Source organism: Haliaeetus leucocephalus, unplaced genomic scaffold, assembly GCF_000737465.1.
Source record: "Haliaeetus leucocephalus isolate CR32 unplaced genomic scaffold, Haliaeetus_leucocephalus-4.0 Scaffold2, whole genome shotgun sequence".
Taxonomy (NCBI): domain Eukaryota; kingdom Metazoa; phylum Chordata; class Aves; order Accipitriformes; family Accipitridae; genus Haliaeetus; species Haliaeetus leucocephalus.
The window spans coordinates 15,807,642-15,830,145 of NW_010972438.1; the positions used below are offsets into that span (position 1 = coordinate 15,807,642).

The 22,504-nt window shown below is 36.4% G+C and overlaps 1 protein-coding gene across 1 annotated transcript in view; it reads right to left on the reverse strand.

Annotated features, from left to right (window-relative positions):
- Window positions 1-22,504, reverse strand: part of CACNA2D3 (calcium channel, voltage-dependent, alpha 2/delta subunit 3) — a 476,027-nt gene that overhangs the window by 114,259 nt on the left and 339,264 nt on the right. Inside the window, exons 15-17 of the mRNA XM_010572633.1 lie at window positions 9,620-9,691; window positions 8,751-8,831; window positions 4,533-4,607 (exon numbers count right to left, since the gene is read on the reverse strand). Of these exons, the coding sequence (XP_010570935.1) occupies window positions 4,533-4,607; window positions 8,751-8,831; window positions 9,620-9,691 (228 nt within the window). The remainder of the gene's footprint in view (window positions 1-4,532; window positions 4,608-8,750; window positions 8,832-9,619; window positions 9,692-22,504) is intronic.

Genomic DNA, 22,504 nt, shown 5'->3' on the forward strand with positions numbered 1-22,504 from the left:
CGGGGCCCGCTCCGGGACGGGTGGCGGCGGCGCCGGGGGAAGGTGACGGACAGGACGGCTGGGCAGCGCTGGGAGAATGGGATGGCACGGCCTAGGGCGGATTGGGGAAGAAAAGGGCAAGGAAAGGAAGGCGGGTAAAACCAGAGTTTCTGTGTGTGTGAAACATACGGGTCACTTACACTCGGTCATTGAACTGGCGAGGCCCCACAAGCCATCTCGTTTTACTCCCCAGAAGGAGTTTCCAGGGGATTCCTTATTCCCTGATTATCAGGAATTATTAAATTGTTTGTCAAGACTCCAGCGATGTCTTTTTGAGAAGAATGTAACCAAAAGTTCTTTCAGGTCCCACTATGGCAACAGTCACCCCTGAAAACTTGCAGCCAGCACCGAGTTGGAAGCCTGGGGGCTACTTCAGCAGCTGCCACAAACCTCTCCAAGTACCTCCTAGGTACCTAGAAAGTACTTTCCTCTTCGTCCTTCAGTTACTCCTACCAGCTGCCCACGCGCACGCAACCTGTCATCCTAACTGAAAGCCAAGTTTATTCAAAAAAAAGCAGAAGAAACAAGAGAGGAAATCTCCAAGAAAAACATTTTTAAACATAAGCCCAATAGGATAATCAGCACAAAAATGTAGCTAGCTTAATGATTAAATATACTGGTCAGCATTAGATAAAAATCTGGTGCAACAGGAAGCGCTCTTCCTCGGCGACTGTTTGCTGTCCTGCCTGTCTGCTCAGGGTCCCGTAAGACAATTCCTTAAAAAGCAGTATGTCAGCTTCAGAACTAACAGCTATGGCCGCTGGGGTTAGTAACTCAGGAGCCTAGTAATATCCTAGCTTTACATCAGCACAGGAAAATACAATAGCAATATAAACCAGCGTGGATCAAGTCAGTAATTGATGTAAATTGAACACCCAAATAATTTTAGAAAATATCTTTGGTGAACTAATTCCAGTCCTACACGCCTGGTCTCACATATTTATTGTCACAAATTTCATGGAATGTTTTGCCACCAGTTACAATGGTATCAGGATTCAGCCTGCAATATTAATCTAAGGGCCCAAGCCAGCAATCACTTCACTCTCAAAAACTCCACTGAAGTCAACACAAGACTCCCATTACGCACTACTGACAGAACCCAGAGGTAAAAATGACTCTTCCAAAAAAATTAAATGAACAGACCGTGAATATATCACAATGAGTTCCCTGTAGCTGACAGGTTATGGGCTACTGACCAACATTTTGATTTTAAAAAGAGAGACTGTTGTATAAGGTAATGAAATAAGTGCCTTCAAGATGTACTCTGGGGCGAGGAATAGTAACAGAAAACCTACCCTTTTCCTCATTAAAACATGCCACCAGAACAGAAATAAGGAAAGAGGATAACACCCATTGTCAGTCTCACTTAAAGCTATCCACTGTTCCTGGATTTCATTACCTTCTGTTTATTAAAACATCTATTCTGTAATGAATAAATACTAAAATTTTTGAAGGAAGTAATTTTCCATAAGAAAAAGGAACAGTACAGCAAATGCACGTGTTGTAAAACTCCTGCGATGCAGATAGGGAACTTTCAAATATATATTCCTATGGCTTGCAAATACAGGCTGTCAGGTGGACCTGTGATACCTGCAGATTAAAAAAGCATTTTTAGGAATCAAGACCAAGTCATGGTTTTAGTATTATGAAAATTGGGGAATGCTATAAAAAACAATGCATTTATATCCAATTTAGAATGGGATATTAAAAAAAACACATGGATTTGAATACATACAGAGGTAAGAAAAAATATTCTGAAGGTAGTGGGCAACCATGAACTAAAAACCAATCCCCTATCATATTTTCCATTGCAACAGCTAAAAATTTTGAAGACAACTTCTCCCCACACTGGCATTTCCCACCAAAAAAAAAAAATGTTTAACATAAAAAGTTTACATTAAAGCACAACAACATTTATTTCAGTATTTAACCACTGAGGTAAATTAACATAACTAGTCCAATATAAATTTTCAAACAGCAAATTGTAGGAAAAGATACAGAATGCTATGACAGTCAAATCTAGTCAGTGTGCTTGTAACTTTGGCTCTTTTAAGCAATTTTTAGGTTATGCCTATGGTGCAGCTGGATATGAGATAAAAGCAAAATTACACAAATAGTCACTTAACATGGACAAGGTAGCTGAGGTAACAAAGCAGTGAAGATGCAGCAGAAGAGACCTAATGGTGCATTAAAAATCTTTCCATATAATCCAGGTGCTCTAAGGAGGTTTTGTACAGCCCCTATTGCTGCCTCTTCTCTGCTATGGTTACCAAATAAAGCTCAGCAGGCAATCTCAGTCAGAAAAGGAAAGAACATGGAAGAATAGATAAATAAGAGGTCAGAAAAATACAGAGTATATGACAACAAAATGTCAAAATGCAGAAAAGTAAGAATAGAAAAACATTACAGCAAGACCGAAAATATTGGTTGTTTATTGTGACGAGAAGATTCAATGAAATAACAGTCACAAATTATTACACAAAGTACGAAATGGAAAAGAAAAAATAGATCCGGTGCTTCTGCTTTCCATATTCATAATATAGAAACTACTTTTAATGAAATTTAAAAATCTAATTCAAAATAAAAACTGTGCATAAAATGGTTACAATATAAAAAAATCACTACTATGACAAGTCAAGCAGACTGACAAAAATGAGTACATTAGTATGGATAACAGAAGCACCCACTCTAATAAGTTTTACTGTTAAAATGTCAGAACCAAATGTTTATGAGTAGAAACCTATCTGAAGCTCTTAAAAGTTATACTGACTGCTGCAAGATTTTCCACATTCTCTTACTCGGTTCCTGCATCTTCCTCAGGAACAATCTCATGTTGGACACTGCTGAAAATGGGATTCTGGACTAGATGGGTCTAGCTGTGGTGAATCAATCTCATAAATCCTACACTTACATACTTCTCAAGTACAAAATCTCTTGTAGAGACAAAACACATTTTGACTGAGGGGTGAAACGCTTAGGTATCGATTTAGAGTTTTCCACCTTCCTTAAGAGTAAACTGCTCCTACTGAGCCTGGAAGTTTTTCACTCCCTAATGTTTATAGATTTAGGTAGCAGAGGTCCTAATTCCCATTAAAAAAAGAAGATACAAATTCATCATTATGAGAAGTCATCTGTGGGCAGTGTAGAGGTGAAAAAAACTGGTCCCTGGAGCATTTTAATTTAACTGACTGGGGTCTAAGCTGTCTACACCTGGATATATAGCTTTAGTGACTCACCACTGGAATGGTAAAAAAGCCAATGGGATAATTTGCAAGAGCTGTTTCTGAGAATCGTATTGCTTATTGGTCAGTAATTTGCCAAATTTTCTACAGGTATTGTCTTCCTTCCTTTCCACTGCTGTGAAAAATTCTACCATCCAGAATCATGGCTGATATACTTAGAAGAAAAATGGCAATTAAACCATTTATTTTAAAATTCCTTCCAAGATACTATAATGTCTGCTTTGCCATTAGATTGACTGTCCATTTTACAGTGAAGTTACTGAGATTATGTTTTTCCATTCACCCATGGAAGTCCCCCTGTTGAACTTTTCATAAGCTCTACTCCAGTTAAAAAAAAATGGGGAAACAATAAGTGCAAATACAAATGCTAATTAAGTGTGTAATTCCTAGCCCAAATCTTAGAAAGACAAATTCTTTTGCGGAATGAAAACCTCAGATATGCTAATGACTTAATAAATCATGCTTTTCAATAATTTTATTTTTATGTGGAATTATGCATCCAATTAATATTTCTGTTTTCTACTAAAATATTGTTGAAAACAGGCATTACTTGAAGTGCCTGCATGAGAAATACATATGGCATCCATGTGTATACAGCAGTGGAATTATTGATACCGATGCTTTGCTAAGAGTTGATAGTGATGGAACACTTGCAAGTGCTGTTCCTAAACAATGATGCAATCAAGAATGTACCAGTTCTCTAGGGTGTTAAGTTGATAAACATTTACGTAACAGGCACTTCTATTTTTCTTGCTGTGATTAATGCAAACGAGATGATAAAGGAAACTAAAGGTAAAATTTGCTGGTATTTCTCTTTTAGTACAAAAATCCCTTGTGCTGCTATTTTGCTTAAGAATATGCTTTATTGAAATTTCTGCACATATATTAAATTAGCTTTAACAATTTAACATGACAAATAGGGGTTATTACATAGCAATAGAGCATTCCAGCATTCCGTTTCAATGTAAAATGAACATAATTATAGCAATTTTTGGCTTTGCCATTTTGCAGTAATGGAAGCCTGCATCTTTTGCAGAAACAACTTGTATATTTATTTTCCTTGATTTTTTTCATGCTAACCTTTGTTTCCAGAGGTAAATTTACCAAGAATTATAATGTGTTATAAACCAATATAAAGCAACTGGTCTGTTGTATTTAATTTTTTAATGAATATGACATTATTCACCCTAAAAGAAAAACAAATGTAACATATATAGCTAAATAAAATAGATCTGTAAATAGTATTCTTACCAAAGGCCTCAGTTCTGGATGAGTCAAAATATACCCATTGTTTGTAATTGCAAAAGCGTACCCATGAATACCTAACTGTAAATGAGAAAGAAATATTAATTAGTATGGTCTCCAGTAAATTCTTAAACAAAAAATCAGGCAAGAATTTAGTTATCCAGGGCTTAGAGCTGGCATTCATAACCATTATCCACATAGTATTTCATTATAACATATGCAAAGCTCTGATCCTTGACATTTTGTGAAAATGAGAACCTGTCATTGTGATGAATTCAGCATACAGCACAATCTTAAAATGTCACACACGCTTTGCTATCTAGGGCACTTATTTCTACGTGCTTTCGAATGAATTAGATATACACATATATATGAGTCACCATAGCATGTGCCAAAAAGGGATACTGGAATTTAGTAAATTCACATATTCCCAGGAGTGGCTAGGTTCAGCTGACTTCACTCGTTCAAGAAATGTTGTAAGAGAATCATTTAAATCATTGGTACTGAATGTACAGTTACAGTGAGCAAGCAGTGGTCTGTCGTATGTGGTATTTAAATCTTCTCATCTTAAAGGCATTTTACCTCTCTGTTAATTCAAGTTCATCTGGAGCCACAGAAGGCGGCATACTTCTACTAAAGAAACTCCTGTAAGTTGACATATTTGTACCGGGTGGAACTATGGGAGATCATTTGAGAGCAATGAAATGCTTTATGAGGCCTAACGGTATACGTAACCAAATTTAGCACTGTACTTACTGAAATAACAATTCTACTCCTTTAAAAATATGCCTATTACACAGTTGATTGCACCCACTGAATGCAATAAATGTACCTCCAAATCATTCATGCGGTCATTCAAACATCCCATCTTAACATAAACTTGCTGCCAATGGAGAACCTTTCTGCAGCTTCAGTACGTAACTTTTACCACGCGAAGAGTACACATCTCACTATACTTTCTCACCCATTTTTTTCAATTCTGAATTAATGTAATGTAACATCCCATGTATCTTTATTTAAGCATCTTGATGCACTGAAGTATTAAAAAACAAGCAAACAAACAAACCCAAAACTCCAGAATTATCTTGCCTTGGTATTTACATTTCACTACTAACAACCTTTTTATTTTACTTCAGTACATTCTTAAATACTTTGCTGAAGTGGGTCCTTAGGAATTTGTCTGGCATAAAGCAATGTGAGCAAGGTTGACAAGTCAGAATCATTTCTAAGAGGCAAGTAGGACAGCAAGTCTCTTGGATTCTGTAATATTCTGGAAATATAAAGCAGACTATGATATTATGGCAAGGTCATAGAGAAAACATACCAGGTTGATTTATACTGTCTCTCTGTGAATGATTGTATATGGTCAACTGTATCTGCCGTATAGAAGATTGTTTCATAATTTAGCAGTTTTCCTAAAGCAATAAACTTCAGTGAAAATAATAGAAGGTGATATGTTCTTGGCATCTCTTCATAAAGGAGGGATAACAAAAATAACAACAGTGGACATATTTTACCTATTATAGTATGACAACTGAACTAGCTGTTGGCTAAATATCAGATCTCAAGTATAATTGTCTGCATTGATAACTGCAGAATGACATCCAAGCAAGGGAAGTCAGGTAAGGAAACAAATGTGGGTGGTATACTTCACAGGAGAAAACGTATTTGCCTATTTGAAGCATACTCAGACTTGTAGGGTAGTATTATACTGTGTGTCGTGCAGTATGTGAAACTGCACACTCTCTGCACTTAAAATGCTTTGGTTTGAGAGATACTACCACTCACAGCAGTATTGCCATTTTAAACCTCGAACTCTGTCTCTAAATGACAGATTCAGAAATGAAAAAACTTTTTCCAACTGCTATAAAATGCCACGTGAAAACTAAGTATTACTAAATCCAACCCTACCTTATTCAGGAGAAACTGCCACTGACATCTGGGGAAGTTTAGTCTAGATAATGAATGCTGAAAATAGGTTATTGTTATTATTCATCTTCCTCAGCATAAAATCCACCTCATCCAAGCTGAGAGAATTCCAGGTCAGCAGAATTCTATTTCGAACCAATCATTTTATATCCTTGTGTGAATTTTATTTCATATGCTGCCTCTACAGGAATGGGTCCCAGGGGTGATTATGCTCTTGCAATTGCATGGTCTTTTTACTGTTCAGAAATGTTTATGGTATGTGAGACTGGAAGTTATAACTCAAGTGATTTCACTAACCTAACTGTATTGCATGATATTGGTGCCTCCTGCAATAATCCTCTCTTGCATTACATCCTGCAATATAAAATGTACCTTCAAATAAAAAGTCTAATATTCAGAAAGAGGATCGCATATTACTTCCACAGAAAACTAAGTCTTAAAAATTATAATATCATATGACAAAACCAGAAATTTTAATTTTCCTGCCTATCTGCTCCTTTTCTGAATCACTCTAACTCTGCTGCAATACCTGTTATTCAGGCCCCACACTCTCTCTAGGTGCTTGCATTCAGAGAATGTCCAAATCTCACAGTTGACTTCTGAATAACATCGCTGCGATATCACCCTTTCTATCCAGCCATGCACAGCCAGGCCTTCCTTGCTGCCATTACTACAACATTGTTCTTCCTTCTCATTACAAATGAAACTTGCTCTACCCATAGCTCCTTAGAAGGCTGCCTCCAAGATTGTTTGCAGTGCTCCAAATTTTGCTCCTTTCTCTTCTACCTTCTACTGATTCTGTATTTCTGCATACACAAAAGTAATATATAAGTTGCGGTTAACTAACTTTGGTGGTCAGTGCACGGAGACTGTTCTCTGTTATTTATCCTGACCAGGAATGTCTCTGTTCACCATGTTCTGATATCAGGATGTAGTCATCTGCTGCCTCTTCCCACAGTCCGCAAACTTTTTTTCCAGCTGGGACAGCCTTTCTGTTCTGTTCGCATAGCGTCTAGCCTAGTGGGATCCAGATCCCAGGAAATTACTCCAATACACCTTATCAACATTATTGCCAGTATTTTATGCATTATTTTTATCAAATTGTCATTTAACTTAAACTTCCCAGTTACTGCGTATTGATCTACAAAATAATTTGGTAACTGCTAATGTATTCAAAATTAGAATGAAAAACAACAGGAGGATTTTTTTTTCCTCCTAACTAGAATTATCTACAAAACCATGTAGGAATATTCAAAGGCACTTACAACTCAGCTTATTCCTCCACCCTCTTAGAAATCAGCAAATGAGAGCATGGCAGCCAATTAAGAGGAAAGTATGACATAAAAATTTACGCTCCGTACAGGCACGTGTCAAAATGTAGCTGTTCCAATAGCTGGCCTCTTTAGCAAAGGCTGTCTATGGTACTGTGTTATGTGCTTATTTGTCTCGCAAAAAAATTCTGCTAGCAATTAACTGGAAAACATTCATTTAATTTTCATTTGTGAATAAAAGAACACTATAGTAAAGCATTTCAGACATAGAGAAGTGGTGAAATACTAATGAATTTCATCAAATTTAAATGAAAAGTAATTATATCTTTGTATTTGCCTGAAGCCTACTTTTACTGAGTTACGAACATTTCACAATAGATGAAATGCATCAAATTTTGAAAACTTTTATGATAATTATTTTGTAAGAATTTTATAGTAGAGTTGTCTCTGTCTTTGGAAAACTAAGTAGAGGGAAATATCTAGCAAATACTGGGTAGGAGAGAAGGAATCACTGGTCTGGTTAGGCAGGAATGTGTTCAAGTTCCTGAAATGTGCCACTTTAATTCAAAAAGATTACTAAACTGGGACGTGGACTTGGGACAGGAAGGGCTACACGCTGGCAGGAAGCCTAAAGCCCTGTTAAGGATAGATTTTTTGGTATGGTTTTCATACAAAGTTATGCAAATGTTCAGCATGAATTTCTGGTTATTTTGTGTGGTATTCTGGTTATATTGTGTGGTTTAATCATTTCACTGATTTTAATACGGACAATACTTAATATTACCTTCCAGAGCACACCATGATCTGCAAAAATGTGAAGATCAAGCCACATATTAATTTTGCTGTTAAAAACTGAACTTGATCTCAGGGCCAACGACATTTAGCCATCACACTACAGAGCTAAAATTCCTGAGGAAAACAAGTGAAATAACGGAGCTACATCCATATAAAAAATATTAACATGCTAAATAAATTATGTTATATTATACTGAGTATAAAGGACATATTATCATTTGTGTATTACCTTGTATTTTGGAATAGTTTTTAAAAGCTCTTTAACTGGAACATCTGTGCCAACTACTCCCAGAAGAATCCCTTTAGATCTCTGAAAAGAACAATAAAAGTTGCACTCAGAACCAAAATAATAATGAACATTCTTACTGCTCATTTCACATTGCAGCTACTCTGCAGAAGTGAATAGATAACAGAAAAAATATTTTAAAAGTGGTGAAAGCAGACGCTGGTACAACTCATCTGATCAAATAGTCATTTAATCAATAATATTGCTCCTTTCTATTCACATAGAAAAGGCATGCAAACTTTTGATAGCTATTGAGTCCCTCAACAAAACTTCCTCATGCAAAATAGGTTTTTGAATTAAAAACTACTGTTAAAAATGTTACTCCCTTCTTTCCCAATATCTCCTGCCATTTGATAAACAAAAGAGAAAGATTAAGAATTAAGGAGAAAGTACATGTAATTTTCTTTAATAACCTATTGCATTAGTAAAGATAAACAGATATATACATAATATACATATGACTAATTAAATTCTGAGTCCATGAAATAGAAGCATATCAGTGCAAAGAAGAAAAGGATATAGATTATTTGCTGTGAAAAGGTAATAGAGAAGTAAGAAAACCCTAAGGCCTAGCATCATCTGAGATTTTCTCTTAGGCATAGGGCTTTATTATTTTACTATGGTTTCTAGAGTATAGTTATTTGGGATTCTTTGTCCACATTTTTATGCTAACAAAGGGATACTAACTGCAGACAAAGTAAGAAGAGGAGAAGAAAAATCTTTAGAGTTGGCTAAAATCTTATTAGGTCCCTGAAAGCAACTTCATTGCAGTCACCCCATTATCACATGACAGAAATAGTCTGAGTACTTACAGTCTCATTTTGCTTACTAAATACTGGCATGGCAACAGTTGTCATCAACACCAATCCCTGATCATCAGCAAGCTATATTTGAAAAAGAAATATTATCTCTAAGAACTAAGGAACAATTACAGACATGTGATTGCATTTTTCAGTTACATTCTCTTCATTTTAAATGAGATAAAGCACCTTATCTAAATGACGCTTATGTAGTTAGACTCACAGTCAGTTCAGCATAGCCCAGCCCAGCCCCAGCCCCATCTGAACTACACCAGCTCTGCCCATCCCACCATCTACATTGGTGGGAAAGATGCCTCATCGTCATTCCTACTGCAGTCTCCCATGAGAGATACAAGGGGCTGAAATGTGGATTGTGGAAGCAGAATGTGCAGTAGCAAAGCAGCTGGAGCTCTGTTCTACATCTTTCCCAGTGTCAGCTCTGCTAACATTGCCTCAGGCTGTTTTCTCCCAGCAAGGAACAAGAGGTCATGAGTTGCATGCACTTTGTTCTGGTCCAGACTGAGATCTCATCAGCTGACACAGCGGCAGAAAGGATGACAGCCAGTTAGGATCCCAGGAGCATCTTTGCTCCATCCGGTTTCAGTTTGCTGGACAAAGAGGTGGCATGAAGCATTAGCTGATTCTGCGCATCAGTTTTCAACACATTTCTTCCGTTTAGGGAGAAAACAGATCTCCTGACCTTGGTTCCATTCAAGAGAAACATGTAGAATGCTTATCATTGGCCACAGGAGAGTGCCATTGCTGAGACTACCATCTCTTCACTCTTCGTGCCCTCTGGCCAGACTACATCTTTGCCATAAGGCAAAGGCTAACTGTGATGCTCAAGGCAAGCACTGCTCTGTGTGCCTGTAGATCTTCGCCAGCTACATACGAAAGATAACTCAAGCAGGAAGTTGAGAGTTACTGTTAAACTCTTTCTGCCCCTATAATTTGGGAAGAGGTGTAAAGTTGAAGAGGCTTAGCCAACATTTAAAAGCATGGCATATCCAGTTATAATCACAACTAGAGATTTTGTAAAACACAAAGTCTCCTTTGTTGCATCTGTTTAGCCAAATGGACAAGGCAATAGAGACGATCTTCCTGACAAATACTGTAGGTGACAGTCATGCCCAATTGCAGCTGTGATATTCTCCTACTACCCTTACATCAGTATCGTGTTTTCTGTACTCAGGCAGTATTTCTAGTACATTTTTTTGAGAACTGCTGCAATTTTGATTTTTTGTTAACAAAGCTTTTGTTATTAATGGAGCAACAGCTCTCAACTCCCCAAATTTTCAGAGCACAGGTCATATATTATGCCCAAGATATTTTATGAAGCACATTTCACATTAAGAAATCAGACAAAACCTAGAACTTCACATGTCTTGCAGCTCCTAGTCTGCTTCAGGAGGGTTTTGGTTTCCCAAACAAGTATATTTCCTGAAGCATGGCACTATCTCATGGTGAGGAGGAGTGTTTGCAGACATCAGACCAGAACACAAATGGGGTTTAGGATCAACAAGGTATACATCTGATAAGGAATCAATAGGGACATGAGGTGGAACTACATGTTTGCTTTTTTGTTGTTGTTTTCCTCTTTATTATGAAGAAATATTTCCAGCCCTGATATAATCCTTGATCTATTAAGCAATAGTAAGTTATTAAACAAAACAACCAACAAAAAAAACCAAAAACAACTCAGCAAAACACTAGGAGTTTAAAGGTGGCACTTGAAAGTCAAATGCTGCTGAACTAGTGTAAGAATTTACTCTCCTTGGCCAGAGTAGTACAGTTAAGCACACTGACATGATTTGTATGGAGAGGAGCCTTCTGTGGTATGACAGTCAATAGTCCCAAACACATGTACATCAGGAAGTGAAAAAGCATTCAGCTGATTATGGGGTGACATCTTGGAGTGTTTAGAGATTTTATATGATTGCCCAGGGTTGTTCTTCTCTGACATTATGTATTTGTCAAGTATCAGTATGGTATTATTTTACAAGTCAGCTCACTCTCAAGAGATTACTAGAAACAATTTATTGGATAGGATGCCAGCCAAGGGACTGTCAGTAAAGTTTTAGGGTGTTTGAAATTCTTTAAATGGAGAAAAAAAAAAGTCTGGAGTTCCTGGAAAATTCTGAGACAACAGGTCATTAACTCTCAAAACTAACTATGAAAGCATGCAGAGAATGATTGCCCTGTAATTATATCTACAAGTACCACCAACAGTTGGCTGACTCAGTCATTTCTATAGAAGTGCAATCTTACGGTCCAGCCTGTTGTTTTTTTTGTTTGTTTGGCAGATGAACAGGTTGTTGGCCACTTCCATAAGTGGAGTCAGCAAATAACTGGATGATAGATGACTCGTATTTGTGATGTTTCAGTGAGTGACCAACTCAAGCTGCGGTATTTGCTTCACAAAAATCGTTAGATCGTGAGGAATTATCTGCTGGGGAGGAGCACAGCTTTATTCCCTGGGCAATGACATTTTGGCAGAAATACTTTGAAATAGTAGAATGTTAGCCACTGGGTATTTCTGCTAAGACAATTAATGCTAGAGTCCATTAATAAATTGCAAAGGAAGCCATGATCTAGGTATTTTGCATTGTTGCTTTGCAAGTCCGACAAATGCTTACATATAGCAGAACTCTGTAACACCTCATGCAAGTGTTTGAAAAATTCAGTGATTCTGAGAAAAAAACAGTAATATGCTCTCTAATCACTGATAAAACTTCAACTTGCATTAGTTACATTCAGAATGAACATGTACTACTGATATCCTCAGGACTGGCTAGGATTTTTTTTTTTAATCATCAGCAAATACTTGATTAGAAGTTAATGCTTAATCAAAAATGTTAAATATCACAAACTCAGAGTAACAAAATCAATATAAAATGATAGTCTCTGAATGGCTGTACTAAATTTAACAGTTCAGATTATTGTGTAATTAGCAATAAATGTTTCGGTTACTCAATTATTATGTTTTTTCCCAAAAGAAAATATAGACAATCCTTATGATTCCCAAACTCGTCAACTGGACATCACAAAGTCATAGGCTCAGAAAAGAATTATGTAGGCATGTAAAAAAAAAAAAAAATACTGTAGTCAAATATTTCTTGCCAGAAACATCTTGAACAGTAATTTTTTTAAAATTTCTTTTTTAATAAGCACAAAATGCATGTTTCTAAGCAGGCAACAAATAACTTGGTTACACATAGAACCAGGAGTTTTCTTAGTGTTACTGGCAAATGCAGAGAATGATACTTATCCTAATATGATGCAATAATGTCACCAGATGGATGGTGACTAGTTACATATAGTGAAGAGTCCTTGGGAATGACTGAAACGTGAAGCACCATGAACTTAATCTCAATCTTCAAATAGGCTGTACCTTATCCAATTTTGTCCTTCCAGTCTCTTAGCAGTAACTAATATGAGTAACTAATACTAATAGTTACTGCCATTTTTACAAAGGTATGCTTTATGTGGCATAATAATTCTCTACAGTCTGATGATTCAAAATTGTTTAAAGCTACGTGCTAAGCTTACTTGGTTCATCCTTACTAACCCCACATATTCTGGGGTTTGGTGGGGTTCATGGGAAACAAAGAGTAAGGTTTGACAAAAATATATACACAAAATATTATGTTTGTTATGTATATAGTTTCTCCTGAAACAAAATGTTGCTGGCAGATCAATTGTGTTCACAAATAAGGATTAATTTGGACCAAAGTTCACCCAAATGTTGGAAATTCATTAGTGGCAGAGCCACTAACTTTCAATTCCGCCAACACTCTGTTTTGAATTCTTGTTCTGTTCTCAAAGAAAACCCTCTGTTTCTTTTCTTCCCTTCTACTCCTACACTGTTTTTTTTCCAATGCTTAAGAACGTCTCTTTGCACATCATTCTAAGTATTAACAAATCAAGCTCTTTTCTATTTCTTCTATCTTTATGTCCCTGATAAGCATCTAGGCTTATTCTTTACCTGGGGCACCATATTAGTTAACACACATAGGCTCTGGCTGACATTAAAGTCCTGTCTCTTACCTATTTAGCAACATATCAATTACTGTATTTTTATTTCCATCAAGTGGTTACATAATATCAAGAAAAAGGCAAGGAAACAAAAGCTGCTTCATCCCCAACCCTCCAGGAAAATAAAAATTCCACTGGCAAGCTCCAACACTTCAGGCTACCAACAGATGTGAACTAAGGAAAAGGTATGTGCTTTGAAGTGCCTTTCAGAACATTTTATTGCTCAGTATTTTTTGCTATAAAATTAAACAATATAAGAAGCAGCATTGAAATGCATCTAAACACTTCCCAGATTCAGTACAACATCCTGCAGGGTAAAAGATGGAACCAAATCAAAACTGGTGGAATGCTACAAAAATAGTTTCAAATAATGGTTTTGTTGCATATTGCTGCCATTTCCTAGGGACGAAATTTTCAAACATGCTTCAGGAAGTTTAGTTTCCAAATACCACTGACCTCTGCCAGGAATTGGGCATCTAATTTCATTAGGCCTCTGAAAATTCCAGACAGCTATTAATTGTTGTTGCCTTTTTAGGAATATTGGCAAAATAGAACCATAAAGTAATCACTGAAAAACAGTTTAAGAGTTTTAGGCCAGTGATGGTATCTGTGCACTAACTTAGAATTTTGTTCTACTTAAACATATCTGCATAGACTAGCTTGTTATGGTCCCTTGCAATTTTTGAAGAAAGTACTTTCAGAAGTGGATGCGAATTCCAATTTCTCCAAATTCTTGGGTTTGGATTACTGGAAACAGATGGAAACTAACACAAATAAAAGATAAGAATTCAAGAGCAATGCTTAAGGCATTGTCCGATGCTTCAGTCAGCAAATTAAAATTAGTCAAATGAAAATGAAATGAGAAAATAAATATAAGGATCCAAAAATTTTGGACAGAAAAATAAACATGGAAAAACATGCAATAAATTACTCATGGCTTTTTAAAATGTATTACAGATATCAAAGTCACCTTCTTAGAGAGTAATTTCTTTGAAAAGGCAAATGGGGCCAGGCCTGTATTATTTATTTATATTTATAGAATAAATATTTACTTATATTTACATACACTTTCCTATATTTATTTAGATCTGTATTTATAAATGCACTAACCATCTTAAATGTCTGACATCAGCAAGCATCCACTCTTGCAGAGTAAGTCATCTTCATGCTAAACAATACAGAACTCTGATTACATGCAGTATGGCACTAAGTGCCTGTCCTTTCAGATTTTGCTTACTCTGTTAGATATTTATTCCCCATAGAATAGCAAGAAGTTCCTGCTTTTTCCAAAAGCCAAATTAGCATGTTTACATGAGCCTTATGCATTTCAAAACAAAACCCTGAGTTTACCTTATCACAGGAATTCTGCAAAGACATTTTATTAAAAAAAAAATGTTTATCCATCCAAATATTGGAATGTTTTATTTTCAAGCATGGAATGTAATATGGGGAAGTAGGCTGCCTCATAAAACACAGTGGTCACTGTTTGGGGGGGGGAGAAAAAAAGAAAAAAAAAAATTACCTAAGGTTTAGTTCAGTTTCTTCTGCTCGAATGCAATTAAGTTGTTCTCCAACTGAGTCATTTTGATTAAGGACTACAGCTGATAAGTGCTGTAATCAGCGTCTCCCTTAATGAATCGGGAAGATACCTTCATGAGAGGAAACATGGATTTGTCTATGCCAGTTTACATACGAAGGCATCTTCCTTCATAAACACAGTCTGTGCTTCCTCTCTAAATTCAGTTCTCTCAAACCTCAGTAGTCTTCACTATTCTACTAGTCTGACTAATCTATTAACTAGTATTGGTCTGCCTTTTTTGTCACACAGAATAGGACCAGTGGATGTGTCTGGGAGTCCCCAACAATGTATGAGACTTGAGTGGCTTCTGCTGTGTACACCAGTGGTTTGATCCTGAATAAATTCTCCACGGTAATGTGAAAGCAATGCGAAGGCTCATGACAGTCCTTCCTGCGGCAAAGGCACGCTATGTACTGGAACCTCGGAACACAGGCAAACCATGTATACACAGGCAGAGCTCCTTTGCAGTAAAGGTATTTTTTCATATTCAAGTTTCTCCTCTGAAAACCAGAAAAAAGGAGACCTCCCTATGCTGAATGAGCATCTCTTTTTCAGTACTGCCAGTATACAATTAAGTTTTCATATTGCAGCTGCTGTTGTTCCACCAGCCATTTCAAAAATTCTTCCATTTTCTACCTTTCTGCTGAGCTGTTCATTTGTGATTTAGTTCTACATTTGAATACACTACAAATTTCATCTTCTGCTAAGAATATCAACTCACAATAACATAATTCCTTCTGGGGTTTATTAATAAACCAAAAGCAACAAAACAAACCTCAATTTAATTTCTTTCTGAGCCTAGCTTCCACTCAAGATCTTCACTAATTCATTTTCTTTCTTTCTGGCCCTTAGCAGAAAGTATTCCCATCTCTTTTACATCATGAGTGAAACTAGCAGACCTCTTCTGTCAGGTGATTCTAGGAATATTTAAGCAGAACCTGGCCACCATTTAAGCCACCATTACCAGAAAAATACAAGGTAACTTTAGCCTCAAACAGCTATGAAATGCCAGTGTTTTGACAGTGCTTGACTGGCTAATGAACATAGAAAAATGTGAAATTGGTGCAATAAGAATTCATGGGAATTTGGTTCAGTGAAATATTAAATGTGTGTGGATTCATGCATATGGGTATACATGCTTATGGGAGACTACTGAACTGTACAGCCCCTCATGTTTCTTATTCCTTCAACTCTGGAAAGATCCTCACATGAACACAAGTAGTTTAACTTATTATTCCTTTGGCTCTCTAAAACATGGAATTACAATGGTGGAGTAAAAATACATGTATTTCAATGCTTGAGTTCAGTTCATTTGAAGTTTGGATGAATTATGCTACAGAATATTCATTTTTCAACATGTTCATCTAATAGTATTGCAAAAAAGTAAGTTCTTGTAGTTCCTCCAACTTGCACCAGTATGTTTTGTTTCAGAATTGCAAGGCTACTTTGGATGACATTGGCAAGAAAAACTAAAACTAGACCCCCAAAGAAAAACACAGAGTTTTCAACTAGATCTCAGGATTTTGTAAGTTATCATCTATGGTCTGGTGGTTTGCCCCAGAAAGTTGTTCTATTGAAAAGACCAAGTGATAACAGTTTTAGGCAAGAATCTATACAAGGGCCATGGACACTCAGTCTGATAAAATGCTTAGCAAACAGTAACAAACCTTTCTCAGTCTAAATGACTCGTCTGTTTAGGATAAAGAAACAGAACTTACTCTCTGAGAAAGTCACAGATCTGTAATGCCTAGCACTAATAGTTTTATATTTGGAGTAAAACTCCTTTTAGAAATAGATTTAACTGCTACAGTTTTCCCTTTAACTCCTTGCTGAACAGGGTTACGCCCCTCAGAACAACCCCAAATAAATCTCCAGAAACAATAAATATACAAGCATCCACTTACTTCTCACATGAAGCATATAAACCAAAGAGAGTTTAGCCTGACATCTAGCACTTACATCCATCTCCCAGGGCAAAGATTAAGGCAGACTCCAGAATTACTCCAGAAACACATATACAGGAAAGAATATCCATTTCCTTATATGTTTCCATTACGGCAATAGGAATTTGAGAAGGATCCCTGAACCATTTTCCTTTGGAGTGTATAGCCAAGAAGAGTTACAGTAGGTTGTCCAGAATTTCTGACACAGAGTTAGCAGTGTCCATATCTATTACTGATAATACAATGTTATTCTTGTCTACATATATTGTGCAATGACTATAATGAAGCCAAGCTCTGCCAGCGACGGACCAGTGGATATCTCCTGAGATGAAAGAACAAGTAAGGACAGTTACAAAGCCCGTATCCTTTTTTAGATGCTATTCCTGATTTTTTTTCAAAGACAATATGCAATATTGTTTCACTTTAGCTGGCTATGAAGTGGTATTTTTATATTGTGTTAAATATACATATTCCCTAAGTGTTACTGATGAATTAAAAAAAGGCAAAATAAACAATATACAAATTAGTTTAAATAAAAGGCAAATTTGATGGGGCAATTCTACTTTTTGTTGCTAATTTTTTAACTATAACTAGTCACAGAAAGGAAACAAATTTTAAGATCTAAAACTCATATTTTTTCCATTATCTTTCAGAGTTTAGACTTTGTGTTTTAGACAACCACAACTTGTGTCAGGGTTTCTAGAATTTTTTCACCAACTTTCACCATATTAAAAAGATATTAATCCAAGAAAATATTAGATCTGAAACCTCAAAACATCTTTCTTTTAATACAGATTCATTATCTCTATGCGATATAGATATAGATAGATAGATAGATAGATAGATAGATAGATATCAGGAAATCCTAGCAGGACTATTCAGCTCAGAATTTAACTTCCATAGTGCTAATTCTATTCAATCTCCATTTCCCAATTTAAACAATGTCTAGCAAAACAAAATAAGAAATTTTTTTACACTAACTCTTTTGTTGCTTGACATATTCCTCATTTTTGCACTTACATTGGACTGTAATAACTGCAGTGCATTTCCACAGAATGGGATATCTGTTGCAGCAAACGGTGTCAAGCAAAGTCAGATTCAGCTCCCACCAATTCTGATTCATGAAAACTATTGAATAACCACAACAATGCCCAAATTTGCTCATAGACTAACCTCTAGCCCAATAACATTCCTTTGAATTCTAATCTTCCTGAATCTACAGCATTCCTAGTTGGCTTGTCACCATCCCACAACAGGAGCTTTGATTTCCACAATGTTTAATTAAAATACCAACAGGCTAAAATGCAGAAAAGGTCCATAAGGCCATTAGATCTGTAGGACAGAGCTTAAAATTGGAGCTAACATTCTGAATCTAAAAATGAAGCAAGGTTAGGAGATATGATGGGGCTAAACAGAGGCACCTGAGCAACTGTTCGAGGAGGGCTGTGCAGCTATGCTGACACAGGAACCTTTGGCCTGTAGACCTGGAAGGAAATAGGACTTAAAGGACTTGAGCGAGGAAAAAGAAGGTCTGCTGGCATAGCCTATACAGCCTTGTGAAAAAAAAACAATCGGAAAGTAGGGGAAAAACATTGCTATATTCAGGGGGACTGAAAGTGGGCTGCAACTGTGGGGCACGGGAACACTGCAAACCCTCTGACAAGGCACCAGTGTTGAAAGTGGTTGCCACAGTGCTGCTGCTGAAACTTTACCCACAACAGACAGCAGTTCCGTAGGGATGTATTTGAAGTATGAGGTTCATGCTGAAGCTTTTCGTTTTTCTTCACTATCCTGTTATAACTCTGCCAACCCTCCCAACCCACCCCCCTTCTTCCTTTCCCCACTCTGCATAGGCTTGCTTCACAAGGTGCTGTCTTCTTCTGTGACTACTGTGCTCTTATGTGCTGAGTCGAGTCATGAGGCAAGCTGGAAGCATCAGAGAATTGGAAATTGACCATTTAAATGTGTTTTATATAGGAATAACTATTATTTTGGCTTAGATTCAAATTATGGCCTGGGACAGTATGGGAACCTGTGTGAGTGTATAAAGTTAGAGAGACATTTCCATGTTTAGCACAAAGAAATGAAACAGCAAAACCCCTCATATTGTAAAATAGTTACTTAGTTAAAATTTGCAAATTGCTGACTCAAAATTGTTATTAGAAGTCAGCTTGCTTCTTGAGGAGTGAGAGAGAGAAATTTGGAAACTAAATTTAAGATTGTGATTGACATGTAAGTGAAAATTTTAATGCAGCTTTCTGAATGGATCACTCAACTTTATATACATTATGAAACTGAAAAACAATAGCCTCTCATCAGCAGGAAACAGATCAAAAGGAATGCTAACCAGGGTCAAAATGTTTACTTCATCATTATTTTCTACTTCATTAGATTCAATTTAACTCCTATAATTTTATAAAAATGCTAAAATCACTAGTCATGCACTTCAATGAAATAGCAGCTTTGCAAATTTTCTATTTTCTATTCCCAGTGACAGTTAATTCAACACTTCAAAGTATAAGAAGGTAAATGATGCAGGGAATGATAAATGATGCTCCCAAATGGCTGAAAGATGATAGCATCAAGATAAAAGGAGGGCAAAGCACTACTTACAGAAGTTAAGGGATAACACAGAAAGAGAGAAGAAAGCTGTCAGGAACTTTTGGGCAACAAATATCATCAAAACATTTCTATATGGAGGAAATACGATTCCATTCATGAGAGAATCATTAAAAAAACTTTCCTAAATGTTCCTAAACACAACTATCTGCTTCTCATTTGTGTGCCTAATTTATTCACTTCTACCTCTTCACACAAGCTAAGTAGAATAAAACATCACAGCAGGAGTAGGACAACAGCTTTTGAATCCTGCTGTGTTTGCTCAAGGAAGCAAGTAAAGCTTTCTTACTAGGAAACTAAACACCTTTTTGAGCTATTAAGGAAGAATAGCTTTTGCTCATCGATGAATACAAAAGCTGCTTTTCAAAAGTGTTTCAAAGATAAAGGTCATTTTGGAAGCCAAACTGAAAAAGTCTGGAAATTGGTAAATTTGATGACTTTGTTTTATTACTATTTTCAGAGCCCTGTGAGATGGTTACCTAAAAACATGCAGAAAAGCAACATAGAGGACACATCAAATTCACATAAATTTGTTCCATTTGTCTGGTTAATGGCTCTTTCCTTTAGATACATTAGACCTTTCTAGACATATTTTCTTCTGAAAGCTACATAACCGTATTAAATCAGCATCTCTAGCACCTGAAATTATGGTGAGTTTTTGGGGAGGGGTTTGTGGTATTTTCTATTTTAAGTATAGGGTATATCACAAAGATCTTTTCAAGACAAATATCATGGTGCAACAGACATCCACCTTAAACTCCTCATACTTCATTTCACTGGCACTCCACTTCTGAATTTGCAACAATTTGATTTAGAGCAGATAGCGTAACAGTAACAGGTTTTAATTGTTATTTAACTGCTGTAGACAGTTGAAAACCTACAGGTCTTCAAAATCAATAGCTAATCACCATAGAACATTGACTAAACACTGAGAAGACTGTAGCCAGTCTTTCACAGAAAAGACATAACGCATTTCATCAAGATGACCAAGTATTTATAATGGATATAAAATAGTAAAGGTAAACTTTGAATGCCACATTTTTCTTTCAGATCACTCAAAGATTAAAGTGAACATGTTTTAGAGAGACATGACTGTTTGAAATGTTTATAGAGAAAACATTTGCAAGATGATACATACATTCCAACAAAAATACAGTACAAGTTCAGACACCATATGGCAAAACATGTACACCAGTGACTAAGTCATTCATAAAGGCGTGCATCAGCCCTGTGCTGCTTCCCTTCACCTTGCAGATAGCAAGAGATTCTCTTGTTTTGCTCATAAGCTCTAAGGCCATGCTTATGAAAAGATTTATTTCTTACCTGAATTTATCAAAAGCCCTTCTGGATTACTTGTACCCGTCTTCCCTCCCCATCCCATTCCTTCTTTCCCACCCCTCTCCTCTTTCTCTGCATGAAAGTAGTATACAATCAACTAGACATTATGCATACATATACAAAATATGTGGCTTAGTTCTACATTATTTTGCTCAAGTGTTAAACACACTGAAAATTGGCATTTTTGACCTTCCATGAAAAATGTGTGCTTTTTCGCTAAACTCAAACTTGACTAATTTTTACCACAACATTATTTAATAACTCAGAACTGTGGACATCAGAGCGTATAATACAGCACCACATGACACAATCTGGTAAACGGCCTGACTGGTTATATCTTTCTGCACCAGCAATATTATAGCCTCACTCTCTCTTCTTTCTGCAAACTGTTAAGAGAAGCCGTTGGCATAAACTTTTAGACAAGCAGGCGAACATGAGAAAGCCAAAGTTAGCCAGTCTAGCCAGTCTTTTAGTCCTTCTACTTTTCCAGGAAGCTGTAAACAAAAGATTTCTTTAAACCATCTATTTCCAGAGAAAAAAGAAGAAAAAAAAAGGCAAGTTTTTGTTACCATGTCACATTTGGTAGGCTCTGCAACTATCAAAATGTAAGAACAAACTATGGACATAGTCCACTGTCACAAAAATAGTATATTACCTGCAGATTTGAAATAGAATTTTCTGAGCTCTATGAGCAAGGAAATTTCAAACATACATAGCATCATAAAAATAAAAGCTCCCATGCTCATATTTCTTGCTTTTTAAACTAAAAAGTGGATGAGATACATTAATTAGCCATTTCAAAGTTTTGAGTTCTGTGGATGCCTTCAGGATTCTGCAAAAGCTATTCATTGAAGATAACTTAAACTATAGCTTTCATTAAAAACTGGACTTTGATCATCACCCAAGACTGTTAATAACAGTGATGTTTAACTGATTAATTGCTATGATATTTCTTTTTAAAGGTGCCTTACCTAGCACAATAAGAACGACTCGGACAAGTGAGTATTGCAGTTTCCCAGTATATTCCATTCATTTTTTCATGTTAATATTTTTCACTGCAAACCACAAAACAGCATCTAGATTTCCTATTTTCTGGAAGCTTTAATTACATTTGTGAAATATACAAGGATGGTGCAACAGGCATCAAGCAATTCTTCAAGTTTGCCACAATCAATTGTGCTATCACGATGTGCAGTGGTGACTCTGGTAACATACCATATCAATGCAGAAGTTGTTTAAAGGCAAGAGCATGTTATATGAAAACTGTATGCAACCTATCAGAGAAGTCAAATGTTGGATGTATTCAAAAGTGTGTTGACAGATACAGTGGGGAGCAGTGAAAGGGGACCAGCTACACCATGGGTTCTGCAGCCTCTACAATGG